Source organism: Euleptes europaea, chromosome 6 (genome assembly GCF_029931775.1).
Source record: "Euleptes europaea isolate rEulEur1 chromosome 6, rEulEur1.hap1, whole genome shotgun sequence".
In the NCBI taxonomy this organism is placed as follows: Eukaryota; Metazoa; Chordata; class Lepidosauria; order Squamata; family Sphaerodactylidae; genus Euleptes; species Euleptes europaea.
Window position 1 is genome coordinate 5,352,294 of NC_079317.1, and position 23,162 is coordinate 5,375,455.

The 23,162-nt window shown below is 50.4% G+C and overlaps 2 protein-coding genes across 2 annotated transcripts in view; one reads left to right on the top strand and one right to left on the bottom strand.

Annotated features, from left to right (window-relative positions):
- The window catches only part of PSMC6 (proteasome 26S subunit, ATPase 6), a 126,286-nt gene that overhangs the window by 18,048 nt on the left and 85,076 nt on the right, over positions 1-23,162 (bottom strand). Inside the window, exon 2 of the mRNA XM_056852082.1 lies at positions 2,733-2,823. Coding sequence (XP_056708060.1) covers positions 2,733-2,817 — 85 coding nt within the window. The 5' untranslated portion in view covers positions 2,818-2,823. The remainder of the gene's footprint in view (positions 1-2,732; positions 2,824-23,162) is intronic.
- The window catches only part of ERO1A (endoplasmic reticulum oxidoreductase 1 alpha), a 45,283-nt gene continuing 24,936 nt past the window's right edge, over positions 2,816-23,162 (top strand). Inside the window, exons 1-4 of the mRNA XM_056851130.1 lie at positions 2,816-2,983; positions 8,381-9,016; positions 20,463-20,582; positions 22,610-22,693. Of these exons, the coding sequence (XP_056707108.1) occupies positions 2,816-2,983; positions 8,381-9,016; positions 20,463-20,582; positions 22,610-22,693 (1,008 nt within the window). The remainder of the gene's footprint in view (positions 2,984-8,380; positions 9,017-20,462; positions 20,583-22,609; positions 22,694-23,162) is intronic.

Genomic DNA, 23,162 nt, shown 5'->3' on the forward strand with positions numbered 1-23,162 from the left:
TGGGGTGGTGGTGGGAGCAGGAAGAATAGATAGTTTGCCTTGTGGCTCTTAGGGAGGGACCATGGCTCAGTCAAAGAACATCTGCTTGGCATGCAAGAGGTCCCAGGTTCAATCCCTGTCACCTCCAGTTGAAAGAACCAGGTAGGAGGTGATTTGATTTTCTACACTGGGCTGCAGTCCAACGTGAAAGCCCTCGTTTCGTAGCCCAGATATAGTTTGATCACTTCAGAGAGCATTAGACCTGCAGGTACGATGCCACCCACCCTGAAATCCAATGGGGGGGGGGGGAGAGATGCAAATTTGAGCTAAGCCACGGCAGCATCTGAAGACAGAGAATGTATATGTCGTTTCTTCAGAGACTTTGCTTGACTTTTTCCACTATGTATACAGATGCATTCCTGTCTGCAATTTATTTCATTTATAATTTAACTTTTTCACTGAGTGAATTACATGGAAAAGATATAGGGATTACCTGCCACTAGCAAATCTGTAGCAGATCCCCCCCCAACTGCATTTCAGTATTAAGAAGCCCCTCACACAAACACATTGCGAGGGCTCTCACGTCATGTTTCCCCCTCCTTGACCTTCTGTCGCTCCATTTCCTAAACAGATGTTTTCTTCCTCACCCAGGTGTGAGTAGAGCAGCAACAGGTCCCCCTTCTTCTCTCTAAAGGTCCATCTTCTCTCTAAACACAGCTAGCAGCTGCACCCTTTCTACTCAACTTGCCATGGCCACAGACTCACTGTGTGGCCTTTGGCAAGTCATGGCCCACTCAGCTTCAATCCCTTATTTGCAAAACAGAACTAACAACTCTGGTCAGCTTTAAAGGGTTGTAAGGGTTACTGAAGGTGAATGAGTGAAGTGTTTAGCATACTTGGAAGTGCTAGAAAAGGAGCATCAAACATAAGGCTCTCGGGCTGGATCCGGCCCCTTGAGTGCTCTTATCTGGCCCGCAAGCCAGCCGAGGCACCCACCCATCTGAGCTGGAGAGTCACTGTGGGATCGCAAGCCGAGACAGCCACTCCCCCCACGCCGTGCTGTCAAACTGGGCTGACAAGACATGGTCCAACTAAGTGGCATTTATGTCATACCCACCCCTTGTAACAAATGAGCTCGACATCCCTGTGCTAGAAAAATGGCAATGACAACCGCTGAGGAATTCTTCAAGCCTTTCCTCTTACATCTCCTCCTTCTCAGGCCAATGTTATTCTCTTTTCTACCATCCATCCTTTTAAAAGGGAGGTGGCTTTTGGAGATCTCTTTTAACTCCTTTTCCCCTTCGCAAGGGGATTCCACAAACAGCGTTCAAAAGGGAAAGGCACCAATCCATGGAGATCTGGCAACTTAAGGTTACTAACCTCCAGGTGGTGGCTGGAGATTTCCCAGAATTACAACTGATCGCCAGGCAACAGAGAACAGTTGCCCTGGACAAAATGGCAGCTTTGGAGGACAGACTCTATGGAATCATTTCCCTCCCCATGTTCTGCCTTCTCCAGGTTCCGCCCCCAAATCTCCAGGAATTTTCCAAGCCAGAGCTGGCAACCCTAAGCCAATACTATTAACCACCACAGTTCAGTGAAACATCCAGAGGCAATCAACCTCCGAATCCCAGTGCCAGGAGGCAACATCGGGGAAGGTCTCGTCTCTCTGCCCTGTTCTTGGCCCTCCGGAGGAACTGGCTGGCCACTGTGTGAGATGGGATGCTGGATTAGATGAACCATTGGTCTGATCCTGCAGGGCTCTTATGTTCTAATGAAAGCCTCTCTGCCCTGTTGTTGGCCCTCCAGAGGAACTGGCTGGCCTGCTAGATAGGATGCTGGACTAGGTGGACCACTGTGTGAGACAGGACGCTGGACTAGATGGACCACTGGGCTCTTCTGATCCATCAGGCTCTTCTGAAGGCCTTGGCCTCTATGCTCTGTTACTGGACCTCCAGAGAAACTGGTTGGCCTGCGAGATAGTGTGCTGGGCTAGGTGGACCACTGTGTGAGACAGGACGCTGGACTAGATGGACCCCTGATCTGATCCAGCAGGGCCTTTCTTATGTTCTTATGAAGGCTTCCATCTCTATGCCCTGTTGTTGACCCTCCAGAGGAACTGGTTGGCCCCTGTATGAGACATGATGCTGGACTACGTGGACCGCCAGTCTGATCCAGCAGGGCTCTTCTGATGTTCTTATTGAGAACATATACTGACGATTACCAAAATGCTGATACACCAAGCAAGCAGGGCCTACTCGTGGGCTTCCTCGAAGCACCCGGCGAGCCCCAGTTGGAAACACAACACTGGGCTCGGGGGGGGGGGGTCCTTTGGTCCTTCCAAGGAACTCCATTGTCACCAGTCGTTAGGGGGCCCAGCGCTACGGAACGGCTTTGGGCCCTGTTAGCTCAATTGAGCCTCCACATACAAAAACAGTCTACCCTCCCAAGCACACCGGTCAACGGGATGGGGCCTCAGGTCGGTTCGGAGGAGAGAGACAAAAAGCCGCTGAGCCAGCGGGACATGTTGCTCCCTCTGCGGAACTCTCTGCCACAGGACAGAGAGGGGAGGGGAGACAAGCCCCTGCAGTAAAACAGGCCTCCGGGAGGGCCATCTGTTCCCTGCATACGGAACCCCCCTGTCCAGAGGCAGTCTACCCGCGGGCCCAGCCAGGCCACCCTCCCCGCAATCCCAGGCCCAACCCGGGACAAGGCCGCCCAGGAGGCGGCGAGGGAGGCCTCCCGCCACTCACGCTCCTTGAGGCGCCCGTCGATCTCCTTGTGCTCCAGCAGCTTCTTGCGGTAGTCCTGCAGCGCCTTGTCTCGCGGCTCCGCCATGATGATGATGCTGCCGAAGCGGAGCCGGTCGAGGGGGGCCGGTGCGCACGCGCGGCGCGAGGCACGCCGGGAAACACGGACGCCGGCCAAGGGGGCGGCAACGGAAGCGCTCCTTGGCACGCGCCGCCCCTCTCGGCCTAGACGCGCCCGGATGCGCGCGCTTCCGGTGATGCTCGAACAGGCCCCCCCTGCCGGCGCGGGGAGGAACTGCACCTACACTGGCTCACCAGGCTTGGGAGAGAAGCGACGGGCAGGTTTAAGGGTTGGCATGCCAACCTCTAGGCGCGCCCTGGAGATCTCACATGAACACATGAAGATAATTCTCAGTGGGTAGCCGTGTTAGTCTGTTTGCAGTAGTCAAAAAGGGCAAGAGTCCAGTAGCACCTTAAAGACTAACAAAAATATTTTCTGGTAGGGTATCAGCTTTCGTGAGCCACAGCTCACTTCTTCAGATACAGCTAGATACATTCTAGCTGTATCTGAAGAAGTGAGCTGTGGCTCACGAAAGCTCATACCCTACCAGAAAATATTTTTGTGTCTTTAAGGTGCTACTGGACTCTTGCCCTTTTCTATGAACACATGAAGCTGCCTTATACTGAGTCAGACCCTCGGTCCATCGAAGTCAATATTGTCTGCTCAGACCGGCAGCGGCTCTCCAGGGTCTCAGGCTGAGGTCTTTCACATCACCTACTTGCCCAGTCCCTTTAACTGGAGATGCCGGGGATGCCTTTACATACTATGTATAATTAGGCATACATCTATTTGCCCCATGAATATCGTCCCAGTACATATTATTATTAATTTTACATAATACATACTATGTATAATTAGGCATACATCTACTTACCCCATGAATATCGTCCCAGTACATATTATTATTAATTTTACATATGTACATATTCTTAAATAAGCGAGGATTAAAAATTCATGTATTTAAGACCTTCTGCACGCCAAGCAGATGCTCTACCACTGAGCCACGGCCCATTGCTAGAACAAAAGTAAAGCCATGAACACATGAAGCTGCCTTATACTGAATCAGACCATCCCAGTCAGTATTGTCTACTCAGACCGGCAGCGGCTCTCCAGGGTCTCAGGCAGAGGCCTTTCACATCACCTACTCTCCTAGTCCCTTTAACTGGAGATGCCGGGGATTGAACCTGGGACCTCCTGCACGCCAAGCAGATGCTCTGCCACAGTGGAGATCACAACTGATCTCCAGTCGACAGAGATCAGTTCCCCTGGAGAAAATTGACTACAGCCGCTGACAGGCAGTTTAAGGTTGTGTCTAGATGTTGCTTCACTTGGGAGTCTGGTTTTCTGGAGCCATGTCTGCTGGTGAGCATACTCCATGCATACCTTTTCCTGCTGGGACACAGCGGTGTGCTTCAGTTTCCCTCTTCATTGTCCTAAAAGAGGAACAAGGTGAGAGGGAAGAGGACTCCCAGAGGGAAAGTCCCAAAACAGGACAGAGCTAATAGAAACATACATACAGAATTGATGTAAGGGCAAATTTCCGCGGGCTGAATGGACTGCGTCAGGATGGGGAAAAGGGGAAGCGGCTGGATTAGGATTGCCAGCCCCCCAGGTGGTAGCTGGAGATCTCCCGGGATTACAACTGATCTCCCGCCAACAGAGATCAATTCACCTGGAGAAAATAGCCGCTTTGGAAGGCAGACTCTTTGGCATCATACTCCACTGAAGTCCCTCCCCTCCCCAAACCCCACTCTCCTCACTCTACCCCCAAGGGTTTTTTAAAAATTGGGTGGGGCCTAGGGTTGCCAACTGCCAGGTAGTAGCTGGAGATCTCCTGGTATTACAACTGATCTCCAGCCGATAGAGATCAGTTCACCTGCAGAAAATTGCTTTGGCAATTGGATTCTATGGCATTGAAGTCCCTCCCCTCCTCAAACCCCACCCTCCTCAGGCTCCGCCCCAAAAATCTCCCGCTGAAGGTGAAGAGGGACCTGGCAACCTTAGTGGGGCCAGGTGGGCCTTTCACCCAGCCAGGTTTCTGATTGCCCATTGGCAATGAAACAGCACACCCCGATGCATCATACGTGCCATCCAGCCATTGATGCAAACACGTAAGTGATTGCTCATGCAGTAGACGGGCTGTGTGGATTTTTAAAAACATTGCTTTGGCAGCAGCTGCCACCACAACGCAAGGATCTTTACGGTGTGACTGAAGGTAAGATGCAGCGGCCACTTTGTGGCTGGGTCAGAATTCCAAAGGGCCCGCCAGCTCAAAAAGGTTGGGGACCCCTTACAACAGGGTTGTCCAACCTTTTGGCTTCCCTGGGCCACATTGGAAGACGAAGAATTGTCTTGGGCCACGCATAAACTACACTAACGCTAGCTGATTCATAATGTTTTAAGTAAGTTTACGATTTTGTGTTGGGCCGCGTTCATAGCCGTCCTGGGCTGCATGCGGCCCGGGGGCTGCAGTTTGGACAAGCCTACCTTACAACATTATGTATTTGGGTATCCTTATCTGCAATATTTTACAGATGTCTTAGGGTTGCCAACCTCCAGGTATTAGCTGAAGATCTCCTGCTAGTACCACTGATCCCCAGCCGACAGAGATCAGTTCCCCTGGACAAAATGGCCGCTTTGGCAATTGGAGTCTATGGCATTGAAGTCCCTCCCCTCCCTAAACCCTGCCCTCCTCAGGCTCCGCCCCAAAAATCTCCTGCCGATGGCAAAGAGGGATCTGGCAACCCTAAGATGTCTGTATCAGTGTTTGTCCTGTTTCCCTGCTGTCCAATGTTCTAATTCACAAAGATCTTCTTGAAACTGAATGCTATCCTCTATAGAGTTTGCAGTATTGCATCGTATACAAATCTGACATGCAACTTCCTCTTTCATACATCCAAGGCATTTATGGTGACACCGAACATCTCAACAAAGGATGGAGCATGAAGGAACATCTCTTCCTGCCTCCTCCTAGAATGACACTGATCCATAAATTACTGCCTTTCTGGGTGCGGCTTTCCAACCGATTGTGGACCCCGCCTTGTGATAGTGCTTTCCATATTTACTGGATCTACTAATGCTGCTGAGAGTTGCCCTGTATGGAAAACCAAGCCAAACTCGAAACAGCACACCCCGATGCATCATACGTGCCATCCAGCCATTGATGCAAACACGTAAATGATTGCTCATGCAGCAGACATGAAGCAGTTTCAAGGCGTGTGTGCTAAACAGGTCACCCATGGCTTGGATCACAACAAACGTCTGAGCCGAGCATCCTTTGTAACTTAAATAGAACAGATTTGGGCCCCAAATTTGGGATGCATCACGGACACAATTGCTCTCTTCAAGTATCTGAAGGGCTGTCACTTAGAGAAGGACAGGGAGCTGTTCCTGTTGACAGCAGAAGATAGAACTCACCATAAAGGGTTAAATCAGTGGTTCCCAACCTTTTTTTGACCAGGGACCACTAGAACTTTTTTGTTCGGTGCAGGGACCCCAAGGTTCAAAATAAAAATTCCGGGAATTTGAAAATAAACTTTAATCATAACTGTTAGTTAAACATTAAACTTAGAATTATATTTGAATATATTTATTTTATAATAGAGAACTTTTAATTGAAAATATTAATTTATTGTGGGTTTATAACTTTGTTTCGCGGACCTTAATTTAGTTCTCGCGGACCCCTGGGGGTCCATGGACCCCTGGTTGGGAACCAGTGGTTTAAATTGTCAGTGGAATCAGCTACCTAGGGAAATGGTGAGCTCCCCCTCACTGGCACTCTTGTGTGTTTTCCCTGCTGGCAGACTTCATGTGGAGGAGTAGGGAATCGAACCCGGTTCTCCAGATTAGAGTCCACCGCTCTTCATAGTCCCAAACCATGTGTGTGTGCGTGTAAAGTGCCGTCAAGTCGCAGCCGACTTATGGCGACCCCTTATTGGGAGTTTTCATGGCAAGAGACTAGCAGAGGTGGTTTGCCAGTGCCTTCCTCTGCACAGCAACCCTGGACTTCCTTGGTGGTCTCCCATCCAAATACTAACCAGGGCTGACCCTACTTAGCTTGAGATCTGACGAGATCAGGACCATGTAGGGCTTTAAAAGGCCTGAAAATTATACTGAGCTGTGGTGGTGCCTACTAATGTTGACTACAGAGGGGGGAAAGAGGTGGCATGAATAATGGGGTAAAGAGACCACAAAATGCAAGAGGAACAGTCTGGGCATCTATCCACAAAACTTCAAAGCATACAAGGTAAAGGGCACAAAATATGTCCCACTGGAATATCTGAGGAAGAAACGGGTTGTGGATCAGGAAAGCTTCCGCCCGAGATAAATCCCCTCTCCAGACACTGGTCCCCAAAATCCTTTGCTGGAACACAATGGTGTTAAGTGTTTGGGAAGCCACAATGTACATTTGGGTGGCAACAGATGAACACGGGCGGCTTCCCAGAGGGTCGATGGGGCAGGTATACTGTCGCAGCCATTGCCTATAAGGGACCGTGCCTGCTCATGTGCAAATTTTTATCCATGTGGTCAAGAATTCCGGTGAGTAATCGATCGGGGCCATGGGTAGGCACAGGAGGCAAGGCAGGTGTGTGTGTGTGTGTGTGTGGGGGGGGGTTGCTTCGTAGGGTTGCCAACTCCAGGCTGGGAAATTCCAGGAGATTTGGGGGGTGGAGTCTGGGGAGGGCAGGGTATGTGGAGAAGAGCCTCTGGCTGGCGAGGGCGGGGTAAAAATGTAATAAAATAAATAAATAAGAGGGACCTCAGCAGTATATATTGCCAGAGTCCATCTTTCTCCAGGGGGACTGATCTCTGTCGTCTGGACACCAGTTGTAGTTCCAGGTTGGGAAATTGCTGGAGAGTTGGGGGTGGAACCTGAGGAGGGGGGCTTAGCAGGGAAGTGATGCCCAAGAGTCCCCTGCACTGTTGGCCCCCTCCTCTGGGCTCAGCCGGCCCTCAACCTGTCTTACACCTTTATATGTCTGTGATTCTGCGGTGCAAAACTATTGTGTCTGGAAATTTTGATGTGTCGGCACGTGAGTGGTCAGTCGACCGTATTAATAAACTTGACTTGACTTGCCCTCAGCCTGCCTGGGCTGGTGGGGCCCTCTGCACATGGCCAGAGACTGCCTGCATCTACTGGCCCCCTCCTCTGGGCTCAGGCTGCCCAGTGCCCGTCTAGGCTGGCGGGGCCCTCTGCATGTGGCCAGAGACCCCCTACACTTGTTGGCCCCCTCCTCTGGGCTCAGCCTGCCCCGTGCCTGTCTGGGCTGGCAGGGGGCACCCTGCACGTGCCCAGAGGCCCCTCTGCACCCCTCCTCTGGGCTCAGCCTGCCCCGTGCCTGTGTGGGCTGGCAGGGGGCGCTCTGCACGTGCCCAGAGGCCCCTCTGCACCCCTCCTCTGGGCTCAGCCTGCCCCGTGCCTGTCTGGGCTGGCAGGGGGCACCCTGCCCGTGCCCAGAGGCCCCTGTGCACCTGTTTGCACCCCTCCTCTGGGCTCAGCCTGCCCCGTGCCTGTCTGGGCTGGCAGGGGGCACCCTGCCCGTGCCCAGAGGCCCCTGTGCACCTGTTTGCACCCCTCCTCTGGGCTCAGCCTGCCCCGTGCCTGTCTGGGCTGGCAGGGGGCACCCTGCACGTGCCCAGAGGCCCCTGTGCACCTGTTTGCACCCCTCCTCTGGGCTCAGCCTGCCCCGTGCCTGTCTGGGCTGGCAGGGGGCACCCTGCACGTGCCCAGAGGCCCCTGTGCACCTGTTTGCACCCCTCCTCTGGGCTCAGCCTGCCCCGTGCCTGTCTGGGCTGGCAGGGGGCACTCTGCCCATGCCCAGAGGCCCCTCTGCACCTGTTTGCACCCCTCCTCTGGGCTCAGCCTGCCCCGTGCCTGTCTGGGCTGGCAGGGGGCGCTCTGCCCGTGCCCAGAGGCCCCCTCCCCTGCCCCTGTTGCAACCCCAGCGTGGCCGGGGCGAGCGAGCGAGGGCCTCCCCGCCTCTTCCTCCCTGCCTGCGGGCTGCGCCGCACCTCCGCCCCGCGGGCGATTACGCGGCGGCCGCCCTGCGAGGCGGGCGGGCAGGAGGCGCTTCGCGGGCCGGGAGAAGGGACCCTGCAGCCTGCAGCCCGGGCCGGCCGCGCCATGCCCCCCCCGCCGCCCCCCCGGCTCCGGCTCCTGCTCCTCCTGCCGCTCCTGTCCTGCTGCGCCGCCGCCGGGTCCGCCGAGCGCCGCTGCTTCTGCCAGGTGAGCCCCCCGCTCCGCCTCCTGCCTGCGGGCAGGGTCGTGGGGAAGGCGGCACACGCGGGTCGAGCCCCGGGCGCGCCAGGGAGGGGAGGCCCGAGTGGGGAGGCCCGAGACCCGCTCCCGAGACGGGACGGGTGGGGGGTGGGTGGGGGGAGTCCCCGTTTGGCAGAAGGGAGCTCGGGGACCGGCGGGGCGGCGCGTTCACACGTTCAGGACGCGTGGCTCACTTCCGGGTCGCTGCACACGGGCCGCCGTCAACGGGGACCCTGGCTTTTTCAGTCTCGGTGGGGCGGACACGCGTTCAGATATTCACACAAGCTGCCGCGCAACACGGATCGTGTGGGAAGCGCTCGTTTGAAGGGGCAGGGTGGGTTCGGTAGCCCCTCATTTGACACACTGCATTCGGGGGGGGGGGGCAGTGGCTCAGTGGTAGAGCATCTGCTTGGCATGCAGAAGGTCCCAGGTTCAATCCCCGGCATCTCCCGTTAAAGGGACCAGGCAAGTAGGGGATGGGAAAGACCCCTGCTTGAGACCCTGGAGAGCCATGGAGAGGGGCCGTGGCTCAGTGGTAGAGCATCTGCTTGGCATGCAGAAGGTCCCAGGTTCAATCCCCAGCATCTCCAGTTAAAGGGCCTAGGCAAGTAGGGGATGTGAAAGACCCCTGCCTGAGACCCTGGAGAGCCTCTGCCGGTCTGAGCAGACAATACTGACTTTGATGGACCCAGGGTCTGGTTCAGCATAAGGCAGCTTCATGTGTTCAATGGAGCAGCATGCTGAAATCTGAACGTAGTTAAGATTTAGGGGACATAGCATATGCTGACTGTGCGGCAGGAAGTATGTAGGTATGTTTAGCCTGGAGAGGAGAAGGCTGAGAGGGGGTATGATAACCATCTTCAAGTACTTGAAGGGCTGTCATTTGGAGGAGGGGGCCGAGTTGTTTTCTGATGCCCCAGAAGGTCAGACCAGAACCAACAGGTTGAAAATAAATCAAAAGAGTTTCCATCTAGACATTAGGAAGAATTTCCTAGCAGTCAGAGCGGTTCCTCGGTGGAACAGGCTTCCTCGGGAGGTGGTGAGCTCTCCTTCCCTGGAGGTTTTGAAGCAGAGGCTAGATGGCCATCTGTCAGCAAGGCTGATTCTGTGACCTTAGGCAGATGATGAGAGGGAGGGCATCTTGGCCATCTTCTGGGCATGGAGTGGGGGGGTCACTGGGGAGGTAGTTGTGAGTTTCCTGCATTGTGCAGGGGGTTGGACTAGATGACCCTGGTGGTCCCTTCCAGCTCTATGATTCTAGGTGTGGGGATTTACTCTCGAGTAAGCGACTCGGGGGTTGCAGTCCCTGGCTCAACTCTCCCCTCTGCGGCAATTTTGTTCAGCGTCTGCTTGCAAACTGCTTGGATGCACGAACGGGGGCCGCTGCTGTGTTGCCCAGGACCAGCAAGAACAGCCCAGGTCAGGATCAGGCCAAGGGGGTCCGTAGTCCTGCTTCCTGTTTTCCAGTCATCACCCAAATGCCCCCAAGCAAGGCAAGGGAGCTATCGCCTTCTTGGCTGCCTTGAGCCGGGTTTGCTGGAGAGGCAGCATAGAATAGTCCAAACGAATAGCTCCCCCATGCGCTGCTCTTGCACCTGGAGGCTCTTACTACTCTTTCGGCTTGGCTGCAGCTTCTTTATACTCTGTTTGTACGATCAGGTGATATTTACATTTTACGTAGATCCTTTTTGTGTTTTTGTTTGGTTTTACTGTGGCTTGCTTGTCATCGTCATGAGGGCGTGTCGGGTGCGAAACCTTTGAACAAATAAGACCGGGAAAACCTTACACCATTATTAAGCAATTGTTATTAATGTGAATGGCTTGATTGATTGAGCCAGTGTGGTGTAGCTGTTAGCTTGTCGGACTAGGCTCTGCGAGGCCCAGGTTCGAATCCCTGCTCTGCCGTGGCAGCTTGCTGGGTGACTTGGGGCCAGTCACACCCTCTCAGCCTAACTTACCTCACAGGGTTGTTGTGAGGACAAAAATAGTAGGAGAGGACAAGGGCATAAGCTGTTTTGGGTCCGAAATGGGGAGAAAGGTTGAGCATAAATGAAGTAAATAAATAAGGATTTTATTTCATCGATTAATTAACGTGAGCGGATTAACAGTGCAATCCTGTGCAGAGTTACTCCAGTCTAAGCCCATTGAAATGAATGGTCTTGGATTGGCGTAACTCTCTTTAGGATTGCCCTGCAAGTCACCCTTGTATTTTTCATCCGTTGCCGGCCTCAGGTTCGAGGCACGAATTCATGGCCCGTCCTTGGCTTGGACAACAGTGCTCAGGTTCTTTTGATAAAATCACAACACAGTCTTAAGCATGGGTCCTCCAGAGCCCATCCAAACGAGCCCTGTGGGACTTACTTCCTAGCGAGCCTGTTTAGGGTTATGACCTTGCAGCCCGATCCTATACATGCTTGCTCAATGGTAAATCTTGTTGTGGGATTGAACGCACGTTACGATGATGTCCGGTCAACACACCTACAACCTGAGTGTCCTTGGAGGGGGGTGATGGAAGGAAAGGGGGCAAGAAGAGAGGTGGGGGGTTCAGCCTCGCACCTGACCCTCAATTCCTAGATATGGGTAAGCAAGTGGTGTGCTCTGGACATGCTCAGAGGCATTCTCTGTCTCACTGTTATTGTTCTGAGCCCTGACTGAATTTCACATCTCAGCCCTCTTCCGCCTTCCCAGTGTGGTGTAGTGGTTAAGAGCAGTGGTTTGGAGCGGTGGACTCTAATCTGGAGAGCTGGGTTTGATTCCCCACTCCTCCACATGAGCAGCGGAGGCTAATCAGGTGAACCGGGTTGGTTTCCCCACTCCTGCACAAGAAGCCTGCCGGATGACCTTGGGCTAGTCACAGTTCTCTCTGAACTCTCTCAGCCCCACTTACCTCACAATGTGTTGTGGGGAAGGGAAGGTGATTGTAAGCCGGTTTGAGTTAAAAGGGAGAGAAAGTCGGCCTATAAAAACCAACTCTTCTTCTTCAAATCAGGCCTCAGTTTGAGTTCCAGAAATCCCTTTTCAAAACAGAGCTATGAAAAAACACAGTTGCGCTGTGGTTCATTTCAGTTGGGCTTTCACAAGAGGACTTCCTGGCGGATTGTACGGTTGTGCCTAAAACTGCCTGTTTGGTCTCTGGTTGAGCAGGGGATTTGATCTTGGGCTCCCAAGGCACCTGTCTGTGTTTCTTGGATTTTCCATGGTTCTCCCATTTTATTCTCACAACAGCCTTGTAAGGTAGGCTTGGTTGAGAGAGAGTAACTGGCCCCAGGTCACCCAGTGAGCGGTGTGAAATTGGACGTTTGAACCTGAGTCTCCCAGGTCCTAATTTGATGCTCTAACCACCACACATCACTGCCTCCCATAATTCCCCACCCCAAGATGTGGCGATCATAACTGGGTGAAACAACAGGATGTGTTGGCTTCATGTTGAGAAAACACCACATCCTATTGCCCTAAACCAGTGCGAGAGACATACTCGTCACCTTGCTTAAATTATTGCAGATCCTTCTTTCTCCCCTTTTTCAGAGATTCTTAAAAAACCACACTGGGAAGCCGATCTCGAAAGCAGGTGCATGATGCCCCATCGCTGGGCCCATGCCTGGACTCCCCTCGATGTGCCTGGCAAAAATATGCTCATCCAGATCTATGCTGTGCTTGCTAGTTTAATGCTGTTGCCACTGCCAAAGAGGCAAGCCAATGGTGAGGCAAAAAACTGGCTTGCCTCTTCAGCAGTCCAACTCTGTATGTGGGTCATTTTCTGGTTTGTTTGTTTTTGTGGCATCTACTGAACTCTTCTGTATTTCTTGCATGCATTGAGAAAATGGGTGGTGTACCTATTAATACTGGACAGAACATTAGGCTGCATGCAGATGAACCAAATCAGCCTTTAGCTGTTTAATTTCTAGGGAGGGTGTGTGTTGCAGTCTGTCGAGGGCATCCTTGTTCCTTTATGCGGCGATTTTGCTTCCGGTGTGTTCCTGTGATGGGGATTAAATCTGTACTGATTGAATTGTAGTCGAATGGGCTGTTGCTTCAGTGTTGCAAAAAAGCATCTGTGTGGCTTTCTTGAGAAGAACTGGGTTCAAATCCCCACTTTATAAAGCTTACTAGGTGAGCTTTGGGGCTGTTGTACATACTTGGCCAGCCTGTCCTACTTCACGGGGATGTTGTGAATAAAATGGGTTGACGCGTCTTGGGGAAACAATAAACAAAAAGTATGATTAAAAGGTGGAATCATAGAGTTGGAAGGGGCCATACAGGCCATCTAGTACACCCCCCTGTTCAATGCAGGATCAGCCTACAGAGCATCCTCGACAAGTGTTCATCCAGCCTCTGCTTGGGCTGCCAGTGAGGGGGAGCTCACCACCTCCCTAGGTAGCTGATTCGATTGTCGAACAACTCTTACTGTAAAAAATTTCCCCCTGATATTCAGCTGGTATTTTTCCGCCCGCAATTTAAACCCATTACTGCGAGTCCTGTCCTCTGCTGCCAACAGGAACAGCTCCCTGCCCTCTAAGTAACAGCCCTTCTGGTACTTCAAGAGAGCAATCGTGTCCCCCCTCAACCTCCTCTTCTCCAGACTCAACATTCCCATCTCCCTCAGCCTTTCCTCATAGGAAAGAATAATAATAATTGGTTTTTATATGCCGACTTTCTCTGCCACTTAAGGAAGAATCAAACCGGCTTACAATCACCTTACCCTCCCCACAACAGACACCCTGTGAGGTAGGTGGGGCTGAGAGAGCTCTAAGAGAGCTGTGACTAGCCCAAGGTCACCCAGCTGGCTTCATGTGGAGGAGTGGGGAAACAGATCCAGTTCACCAGATTAGTGCCCGCCACTCATGTGGAGGAGTGGGGGATCAAGCCCGGTTCTCCAAATCAGAGTCTCTGATCATCCTCGTCGCTCTCCTCTGCACCCGATCCTGTCTGTCCACATCCTTTTTGAAGTGAGGCCTCCAGAACTGCACACAATACTCCAGGTGTGGCCTGACCAATGCAGTGTACAGCTGAACTATGACATCTTGTGATTTGGATGTTATGCCCCTGTTGATGCACTCCAAGATCGCATTAGACTTTTTTGCCGCTGCATCACACTGACCCCTCATATTCAGTTTACAGTCCACTGCTATCCCTAGATCTTGTTCATACACAGTGTTACCCAGAAGTGTACCCCCTGTCTAATATGCCTGCTTCTCGTTTTTTATTACCCAGATGTAGAACTCGGCACTTGTCCTTGTTGAATTGCATCTTGTTCACATCCGGCAACTTATCCACTGCGTTCAGGTCTCATTATTGAATTCTATCTCTATCTTTCAGGGTGTTTGCATAGTTAATGACAGGGCAAATTGTAAACTGATCAACCATTGTCTAATTGGCTCTGCTGAATGAGAATCGCCTTCCTTGTTGAGACCAGAATTATTTGCAGTTGTGTGTTTTGTTTCCAAGCATGGTCATCTGGATGCTTCTTGGGAGGCTGACAAGTAGGGCATTATGCAGGTATCCTCCTCTCTGCCTTTATGCTCAGCATCTGGCTCGCCAATGTATACTGCCTCTAAACATGGAAGTTCCATTCAGCAGTCATGACTAATAGCTGTTCCCAGACCTGTGCATTTATTCCTTGAATTGTTTGATCCTGAACTAGTGGCTGTAGTCCCCTTTCCAGAATATTGAATATGTGTTGCGTGCAGAAACCTTTCCCTGGGTTGGCAAACTTGGCTCTGCCAGTCTGCTCCATCAGGAGACTCTAGGAGAGGCTCGTTTGAGGAGTGTAGCTGTGTTGGTCTGCAGTAGAAGAGCTAGGTTCGAGTCCAGCAGCACCTTAGAGAACAACAAGATTTTCAGGGTATAAGCTTTCGAAAGTCAAAACTGCTTTCGTCAGATACATGTACGAATGGTTTCACTGTGCAAGGTACCTTTGCATCCTGAGCCCCTTCTTTGCGACAACCCTCCCACCTTCTGACTGAGATATAAGGACTCAGAGATCTCCATTCTGACTTGTATCTGACGAAGGGAGCTTTGACTCCCAAAAAACTTATACTCTGAAACTCTTAAGAAGTGAGCTGTGACTAATGAAAGCTCATACCCTGCCAGAAATTTTGTTAGTCTTTAAGGTGTGACTGGACTCTTTCTTCTGAAATTCCCAGCTTGCTGGGGGTAAAGTGTAGATGACTGGGAAAGGTTGTGGCAAACCACCCCGTAAACATAGTCTGCATAGTAAACATCAGGATATGATGTCACCCCTTGGGTCAGTAATGACCCGGTGCTTGCACAGGTAGGGTTGCCAACCTCCAGGTACTAGCTGGTGATCTCCTGCTATTACAACTAATCTCCAGCCAGTAGAGATCAGTTAAGCTGGAGAAAATGGCTGCTTTGGCCATTGGTCTCTATGGCATTGAAGTCTCTCCCCTCCCCAAACCTCGCCCTCCTCAGGCTCCGCCCAAAAAAACTCCCACCAGTAGTGAAGAGCGACCTGGTGACTACCTTTACCTTTTAAGGTGCTACTGTTAGGGTTGCCAGCTCTGGGTTGGGAAATACCTGGAGATTTTTGGGGCGGAGCCTGAAGAGGGCAGGGTTTGGGGAGGGGAGGGACTTCAATGCCATAGAGTCCAATGGCCAAAGCAGCCCTTTTCTCCAGCTGAACTGATCTCTGTCGGCTGGAGATCAGTTGTAATAGCAGAACTCCAGTTAGTACCCGGAGGTTGGCAACCTTAGCTACTGGACTCCAGTCAAGTAGAAATGGAGATCCTCAAGCCCTTAGATCCCAGTCAGAAGTTAGGAGGGGTGTTGCAAAGAAGGATGCAGAGGCACAGTGCAAAATGTAATCCGCTTGATTAGAACAGGGGAAAAATGCTTCGGGGAGGAAAATTAGCATCTGTACTGAGATAAGAATCCTGTGTCCCTGTTCAGCCCCGGAGTGTCAATTGTTCTGAATTTGTGAAGCTGTCTCAAGTCACTGTGGGAGCACCAATGCCACAAATGACTAGGAAGTCTAGCGGGTAAGTCGGGATTTGCATTTCTCTGTCAGGATTTGCATTTCTCTGTTGGGCAATTTCCTCTTGCCTACGTGCTTTTGGCCAGGCACACGGCCCTTTATTGCTTGGTGGAAAATGAAAGGGTTGTGAAGTTGGGGCTTTTTGAACTCCGTCTTGGTATCGGAGAGTTTGGCATTGTGGCCAAGCGGTCAGGTATTTTGAAAGCATTACACTTTCTTAGAACAAGGGGAAAAAACACACTTTAACAGGTTGGATACACTTAAATCTAATTCCCAAAGCAAATGAGTGCACTACTCTTGCGAAGCAATGGAACTCACTTGAAAAATGGGTCATAAATTATGATGATGTTTAACAACAATCAGAAGATTCTGCGTATCACACCTAATCCCATCAAGCCTGCTATTCACATTTACATACTGTTCCTCTACTTAAAGACCGATGGATTCACATTCTAGCTGTATCTGAAGAAGTGAGCTGTGGCTCACGAAAGCTCATACCCTACCAGAAAATATTTTTGTTAGTCTTTAAGGTGCTACTGGACTCTTGCCCTTTTTGACTACAACAATCAGAAGAAGAAGAGTTGGTTTTTATATGTTGACTTTCTCTACCACTTAAGGGAGAATCAAACCGGCTTACAATCACCTTCCCCTCCCCACAACAGACAGCCGGTGAGGCAGGTGGGGCTGAGAGAGCTCTAAGAGAGCTGCTACTAGCTCAAGGTGACCCAGCTGGCTTCATGTGGAGGGGCGGGGAAACGAACCCGGTTCACCGGATTAGCGTCCGCCACTCATGTGGAGGAGTGGGGAATCGAAGATCAGAGTCCACTGCTCCAAACCGGTGCTCTTAACCACTACACCACGCTGGTGAATGATTCTTCTCTTTGCCTTTTAAATGGCATGCCAGGGCCAGGCTGCATTTTCTAGTTTTCTTAAAAGAAGGGAGTGGAAATAGGAAAAGTACATTAGGCTGGATCCTACCCAGGAGGTCTCTGAACAGAAGCGGGGAGGGGGTCGCAAAATTTGCTGATTTCCCCTCCACTTGCTGCAAATAGAGCAAACCATGTCCTCCATGATCGGTATAGCAGGGTGTGTGTGGGTGTACAAATCCCTTCTGTTAATAGAAATAGTCCATATTGCACATCTCCCCAGCCTGTACAAATCTAGGTCCCCGATTACCCCCTGGGTGTTGCTTAACCAATAAGGAAAACAGGCTCAGTCAAGCATCTGAGACAAATAAAATGACCTAGTTTAGGGGTCCCTAACATGGTACCTGTGGGTGCCGTGGCACCCGCCCGCACATTTCCTGGTGCCCACCAAGTGTTTTTAGAAAGTGGGCCAGGTAGAAGTTTTTCTGATTAGTCCCTGTAGATTTGATTAGCTGTGCTGATTTTTTAAAAATTGTGAGCATTTACCACCCCGACACAAGGATCTTCACTGTGTGGCTGAAGGTAAGCTGCGGCAGCCATTTTGTGGCTGGCTCCGCCTCCTGTGGCAGCCATTTTGTGGCTGCGTTCTCCGTGCTGTGTCAGAATTCCCAATGTGCCCCACAGGCTTAAAAAGGTTGGGGACCCCAACATAGATGACTGCTTCTGGACTTGGGGGGCAAAAGCGGCCTAAGGGTTGCCAACTCCAGGATGGAAAAGACCTGGAGATTTTGTGGGTGTAGCCTGAGGCGGGTGTGCCATAGAGTCCAACTGCCCAAGCGGCCTACTTCTCCAGGGGAACTGATCTCTGTTGGCTGGAGATCAGTTGTAATCGCGGGAGATCTCCAGCCAGTACCTGGAGGTTGGCAACCCTAAGCGGCCCTCGCACCTGCCCTTGCCAGTAGGTGACTCCACCGTGGAATAAAAACTGGCGGGTCACCTCCAAACTGGCAACTAGACCAGTTGGCAATATCGGACTTGTATGCTGAGGGTAGTGACATGTCTGAAAACGTCAATGTCATTTGAAGGATGAGTGTCACACCACTTCCGCTGAAACGTGTGTCACCTGGAGAGGACCTTCCACCAAGGTGGGATTTGCCCACCTGCTCGGTCCTGCCCCATGCGTGCTCCGGCCAACCCGTCTGCAGCTCCAACCCGATGCCATTCTGTTTGGTACTGGATTAGCTATTTGTTTGGTTTCGATAGGGACGGCGTGTATTTTGTGGCTCACCTTTGGGTGTCCTTTTTGGAATCGAAACGTGGGATGTAAGTAAATGTGCCGAAGCAGCCAAAAGAGGGCTGGAGACAGTCGTGGTCAAATGGCTTGAAGAAGAAGAAGAAGAAGAAGAAGAGTTGGTTTTTATATGCCGACTTTCTCCACCGTCTAGGGAAGAATCAAACCAGCTTACAATCAGTCACCTTCCTTGCCCCTCCCCACAACAGACACCCTGTGAGGTGGGTGGGGCCGAGAGAGCTGTGACTAGCCCAAGGTCACCCAGCTGGCTTCATGTGGAGGAGTGGGGGATCCAACCCGGTTCTCCAGATCAGAGTCCACCTCTCCAAACCACCGCTCTTAACCACTACACCATGCGGGTTCTCCATGCCATGAGGCATGCCATTTTATTTATTTATTTCATTTATACCCCGCCTTTCTCCCCAATCGGGGCCCAAAGCAGCTTACATCAAATGCAAGGCCTAAGGGCCAGATCCGGCCCTTGAGAGCTCTTATCCAACCCACGAGGCAGCCACCCACCCCCCACCACACTCAATCTGGGCTGGTGAGGCATGGCCCGGCCTGACCAAGTGACATTTATTTCGTATCTGGCCCCTGTAACAATTGAGTTTGATACCCCTGGCTTGCGTTGTTCCCCTTTCCCTCCATTTTATCCCCCCAATAACTACACTGTGAGGTGGGTCAGGCGGAGAGAGTGTGACAGGACTGAGGTCACTCAGCAAGCCTCCGTGGCAGAAGTGGGGATTCGAACCTGGGTCTCTCAGATCCTCATCCAATGAGTCATGCTCGCTTTTGATCTTATGCATATTTATTTATTTGTTAGCTTTTTATGCCTCTCATTCCTGACTAAGGCTCTGAGCGGCTCACAAACAATACAATACCATTTTTAAATCCATAGTTTTAAATCCATAATTTACAATTTAAAACTGAGTATGGATATCATTACACATGAATCATGGAATCATAGAGTTGGAAGGGACCACCAGGGCCATTTACACAATGCACAATGCAGGAAATTCACAACCACCTCCCCCACCACACCCCCAGTGGCCACCTACTCCATGCTCAGAAGATGGCCAAGATGCCCTCCCTCTCATCATCTGCCTAAGGTCTCAGAATCAGCATTGCTGTCAGATGGCCATCTAACCTCTTCTTAAAAACCTCCAGGGAAGGAGAGCTCACCGCCTCCCGGGGAAGCCTGTTCCACTGAGGAACCGCTCTGACCGTTAGAGAATTCTTCCTAATGTCTAGTTGGAAACTCTTTTGATTTAATTTCAACCCGTTGGTTCTGGTCCGACCTTCTGGGGCAACAGAAAACAACTCTATAATGGCAGTCCTTCAAGTACTTGAAGATGGCTATCACATCCCCTCTCAGCCTTCTCCTCTTCAGGCTCAACATACCCAGCTCCTTCAACCTTTCCTCATAGGACTTGGTCTCCAGACCACTCACCATCTTTGTTGCTCTCCTCTGGACACGTTCCAGCTTGTCTACATCCTTCTTAAACTGTGGTGCCCAAAACTGAACACAGTACTCTAGTTGAGGTCTAACCAGAGCAGAGTAAAGCTTACCACCTCCCAAGGAAGCCTGTTCCACTGAGGAACCGCTCTGACTGTTAGAAAATTCTTCCTAATGTCTAGATGGAAACTCTTTTGATTTAATTTCAACCCGTTGGTCCTGGTCCGACCTTCTGGGGCATCAGAAAACAACTCAGCACCCTCCTCTATTCGACAGCCCTTCAAGTACTTGAAGATGGTTATCATATCCCCTCTCAGTCTTCTCCTCTTCAGGCTCAACATACCCAGCTCCTTCAACCTTTCCTCCTAGGATTAGGTCTCCAGACCACTCACCATCTTTGTTGCCCTCCTCTGGACCCGTTCCAGCTTGTCTATATCTTTCTTAAATTGTGGTACCCAAAGCATGAGGCACAGAGTATGCACACAAAGGTCCATCACTTGAGAACTGCAACATCAAGTGATGAGTTGTGTGTGTGCCAGTCAAGATCAGAGTTTCCAGAGGATGCGTTTAGTTTTTTGTTTTTGTTTGAAATGGCATTTTGGGACTTCATTACATGCCTTAGTGTCCAATGTGTAATTTTCTCCTCCTCGGATTAAGAATTGTTGGGAAGGTTCCTGAGATGACTGATGCTGTGTGCTTTCCGCTCTTCTGAAGTACCGCGGAAACGCTAATTTCTTAATTGCTGTTGCTCCATGTTCCCTAATTTGAATTGCTCGCTTCTGAATTCTAATTGCGCCTTTATTCCCCAGGTCACTGGTTATTTGGATGACTGTACGTGCGACGTGGAGACTCTAGACGCCTTCAACAACTACAAGGTTTTCCCGAGGCTGCAAACCCTTTTAGAAAGTGATTATTTCAGATATTACAAGGTAATTTTCACGCAGGACATAATTTTCACTTAGGCAGTTTGTCTGCCAGCCTTTCATTTTTGCCAGCAAGTTGCTTTCAGAACGCTTTCTTTTTTAATTTAATGGCTTCATTAATACCCTGTCTTTCTTCCCAGTGGGGACGCAAAGCTGCTTAAAGCTGTCCTTTGAGATAGGGCCAGGGGGTTGGACATAATTATATGACATGTGCGTCCCCTAAACCACCTTCCTCTGAAGGGCCTGGCTAATGTACAGTTACCACTTCCATTTTGGATTGACATTTGCTGTATCTTCTATTGATTGTAAAAGGGTATAAAACTTGTCTGCTTGCCTTCAGGGCTCCAGGCCAAAGTCATAAGCGCTCTGCTCGTGCTTGGTGTGGAGACGGAATATATTCCTTATTATTATTACATTTTGCATTAATGCATTTCTGAGGTTGTATGTGTTATGCATGTTTCTTTCTAGTTTGCTTTATGGCACAATTTCCTTGCACCTTTCCCTTCTCTCTCCTTTCCCCTTCCCTATGTTGTTTCCCTTAGTATTCCCTGACACATCTCCTCTATTTTATCCTCATAACAACCCTGTAAGGTAGGCTAGGCTGAGAGCTGATGACTGGCCCGAGGTCACCCAGTGGGGAATTTTTTACCTGGGTCTCCCAGGTACTCTAACCACTATATAACACTGACTCTCACCTGTCCCCAAATCCAGTGCTTTGCTTTCACAAGAACATACTGTACATCTGGAAGGTTTGTTCCCCCCCCCCATTCCTTCTGAGCCAAACATGATAGAATTTATCATTGGTTAATGGTGAAGCTTTCTCTTGCGTGCTTGAGAAGACGGGGCCCCACGGCTCGTTGACAGAGCACCTGTTTTATGTGCAGAAGGTCCCTGGTTCCATCCCCAGCTCCTCCAGCGAAAAGGATCTCAACAGGAGATCTAGGAGAGACTCCACCTTTTAAAATGGGTGGTGCTGAGCTACGTGCACCCAGTTAATTGTCTGACCTGGTATCAAGAATTTTTAACTGACATCTTAAAATTTCAGCCCCTCCCCAAGGACAAGAAGGGGAATAAAAACTCAAAACCCAATAACTAATTCAAAAAGGAAAAGGGGAAACACACACACATATATACTTGTGAATTTCCTGCGGGGGGTTGGGCTAGATGACCCTTGAGGTCCCTTCCAGATCTCTGTTTTGAGAGACAGAGAAAAGAGAGAGACAGAATAAAAATGTAACAGTGGTTGCAGATCTAAGCACAGGTCTCTATAAAAGATTTCCAAATATCTAAAAATAAATTGGTGTCTATATTGCATATGTTCAAATATTGATAAAGTTGTAAGGTCCTCCATCTATTGATTTACAGGAGGTTTATCTCTCCAGTGCTGTATTACAAGACCTTTAGCTGTAGTCAGGGCATGGAGGGTCCATTTTTGTTGACCATGGGTTAGTCTCCCAGAGACAGACAGGTCGTTTAAAAGTACATAAAGTATCCTCAAAGATCAGTGAACATTTTAATACCGATTTGAGGGGCCGTGGCTCAGTGGTAGAGCATCTACTTGGCATGCAGAAGGCCCCAGGTTCAATCCCCAGCATCTCCAGTTAAGGGGACTAGGCAAGTAGGTGATGTGAAAGACCTCTGCCTGAGACCCCGGAGAGCTGCTGCCAGTCTGAGTAGACAATACTGACTTTGATGGACCAATCAGAATTCAGTGTAAGGCAGCTTCATGTGTTCATGAGTTAACTTCCTCCCAAAACTCCAAATGACAGGATGCACGCTGCCAGAAATTTTGTTCATCTTTAAGGTGCTATTGGACTCCTATTCTTTTTTTTTTTTTTTTAAAGACGTATGTTTTTGCATATACTTCTAAGGTATCAGTTAGTTGCTTTCCAATGACGGTTACATTCCCCCCCTAAAAGGTTGCAAATGGTATTTCAGAACTATTTTCCTGGTTTTCATTGTTCTCACCCTCTGCATTTTCTTTAGTCTGAAATAAATATTAGTTTTAAAAAATACTTTCCCACTGTCTCCAGGTTAACCTAAAGAAGACTTGCCCTTTTTGGAACGTCATCAGTCACTGCGGAATCAGAGATTGTGCGGTACAGCCATGCCAGTCTGTAAGTGTGGAAAAAATTAAATTATCTGATCCCCACCCCCACCCCTAAGGTCCAGGACTCAGACATTCTTTGCAGTCCCGGGTGCTTAGAAAATTGGTGGATTCTTCGTAGAGGGGGCCCTGGATTCTCAGATGCCTCTTCTGTCCCCCTTGTGCCCTTCTGGGATCAGTCAACATAGAATCATAGAAAAATAAAGTTGGAAGGGTCCGTAGAGGCCATCTAGTCCAACCCCCTTCTCAATACAGGATCAGCCTAAAGCACCCCCGAGAAGTGTTCTTCCAGCAGCTGCTTGATTTAGGTAGGCCTCACTGGTTTTTATGGATATTGGGCTTGAACGTTGAAAATGTGGTGGAGGCTGCGTCTGCGAAGTCTGATTATTTTACAAAAACAAATAATATGAACCTTAAGTCTGGGGCTGGTCCCTTTCCCTCCTTCTTGGGTTCTGTGGGTTAGGGGTAGATTCCCCACT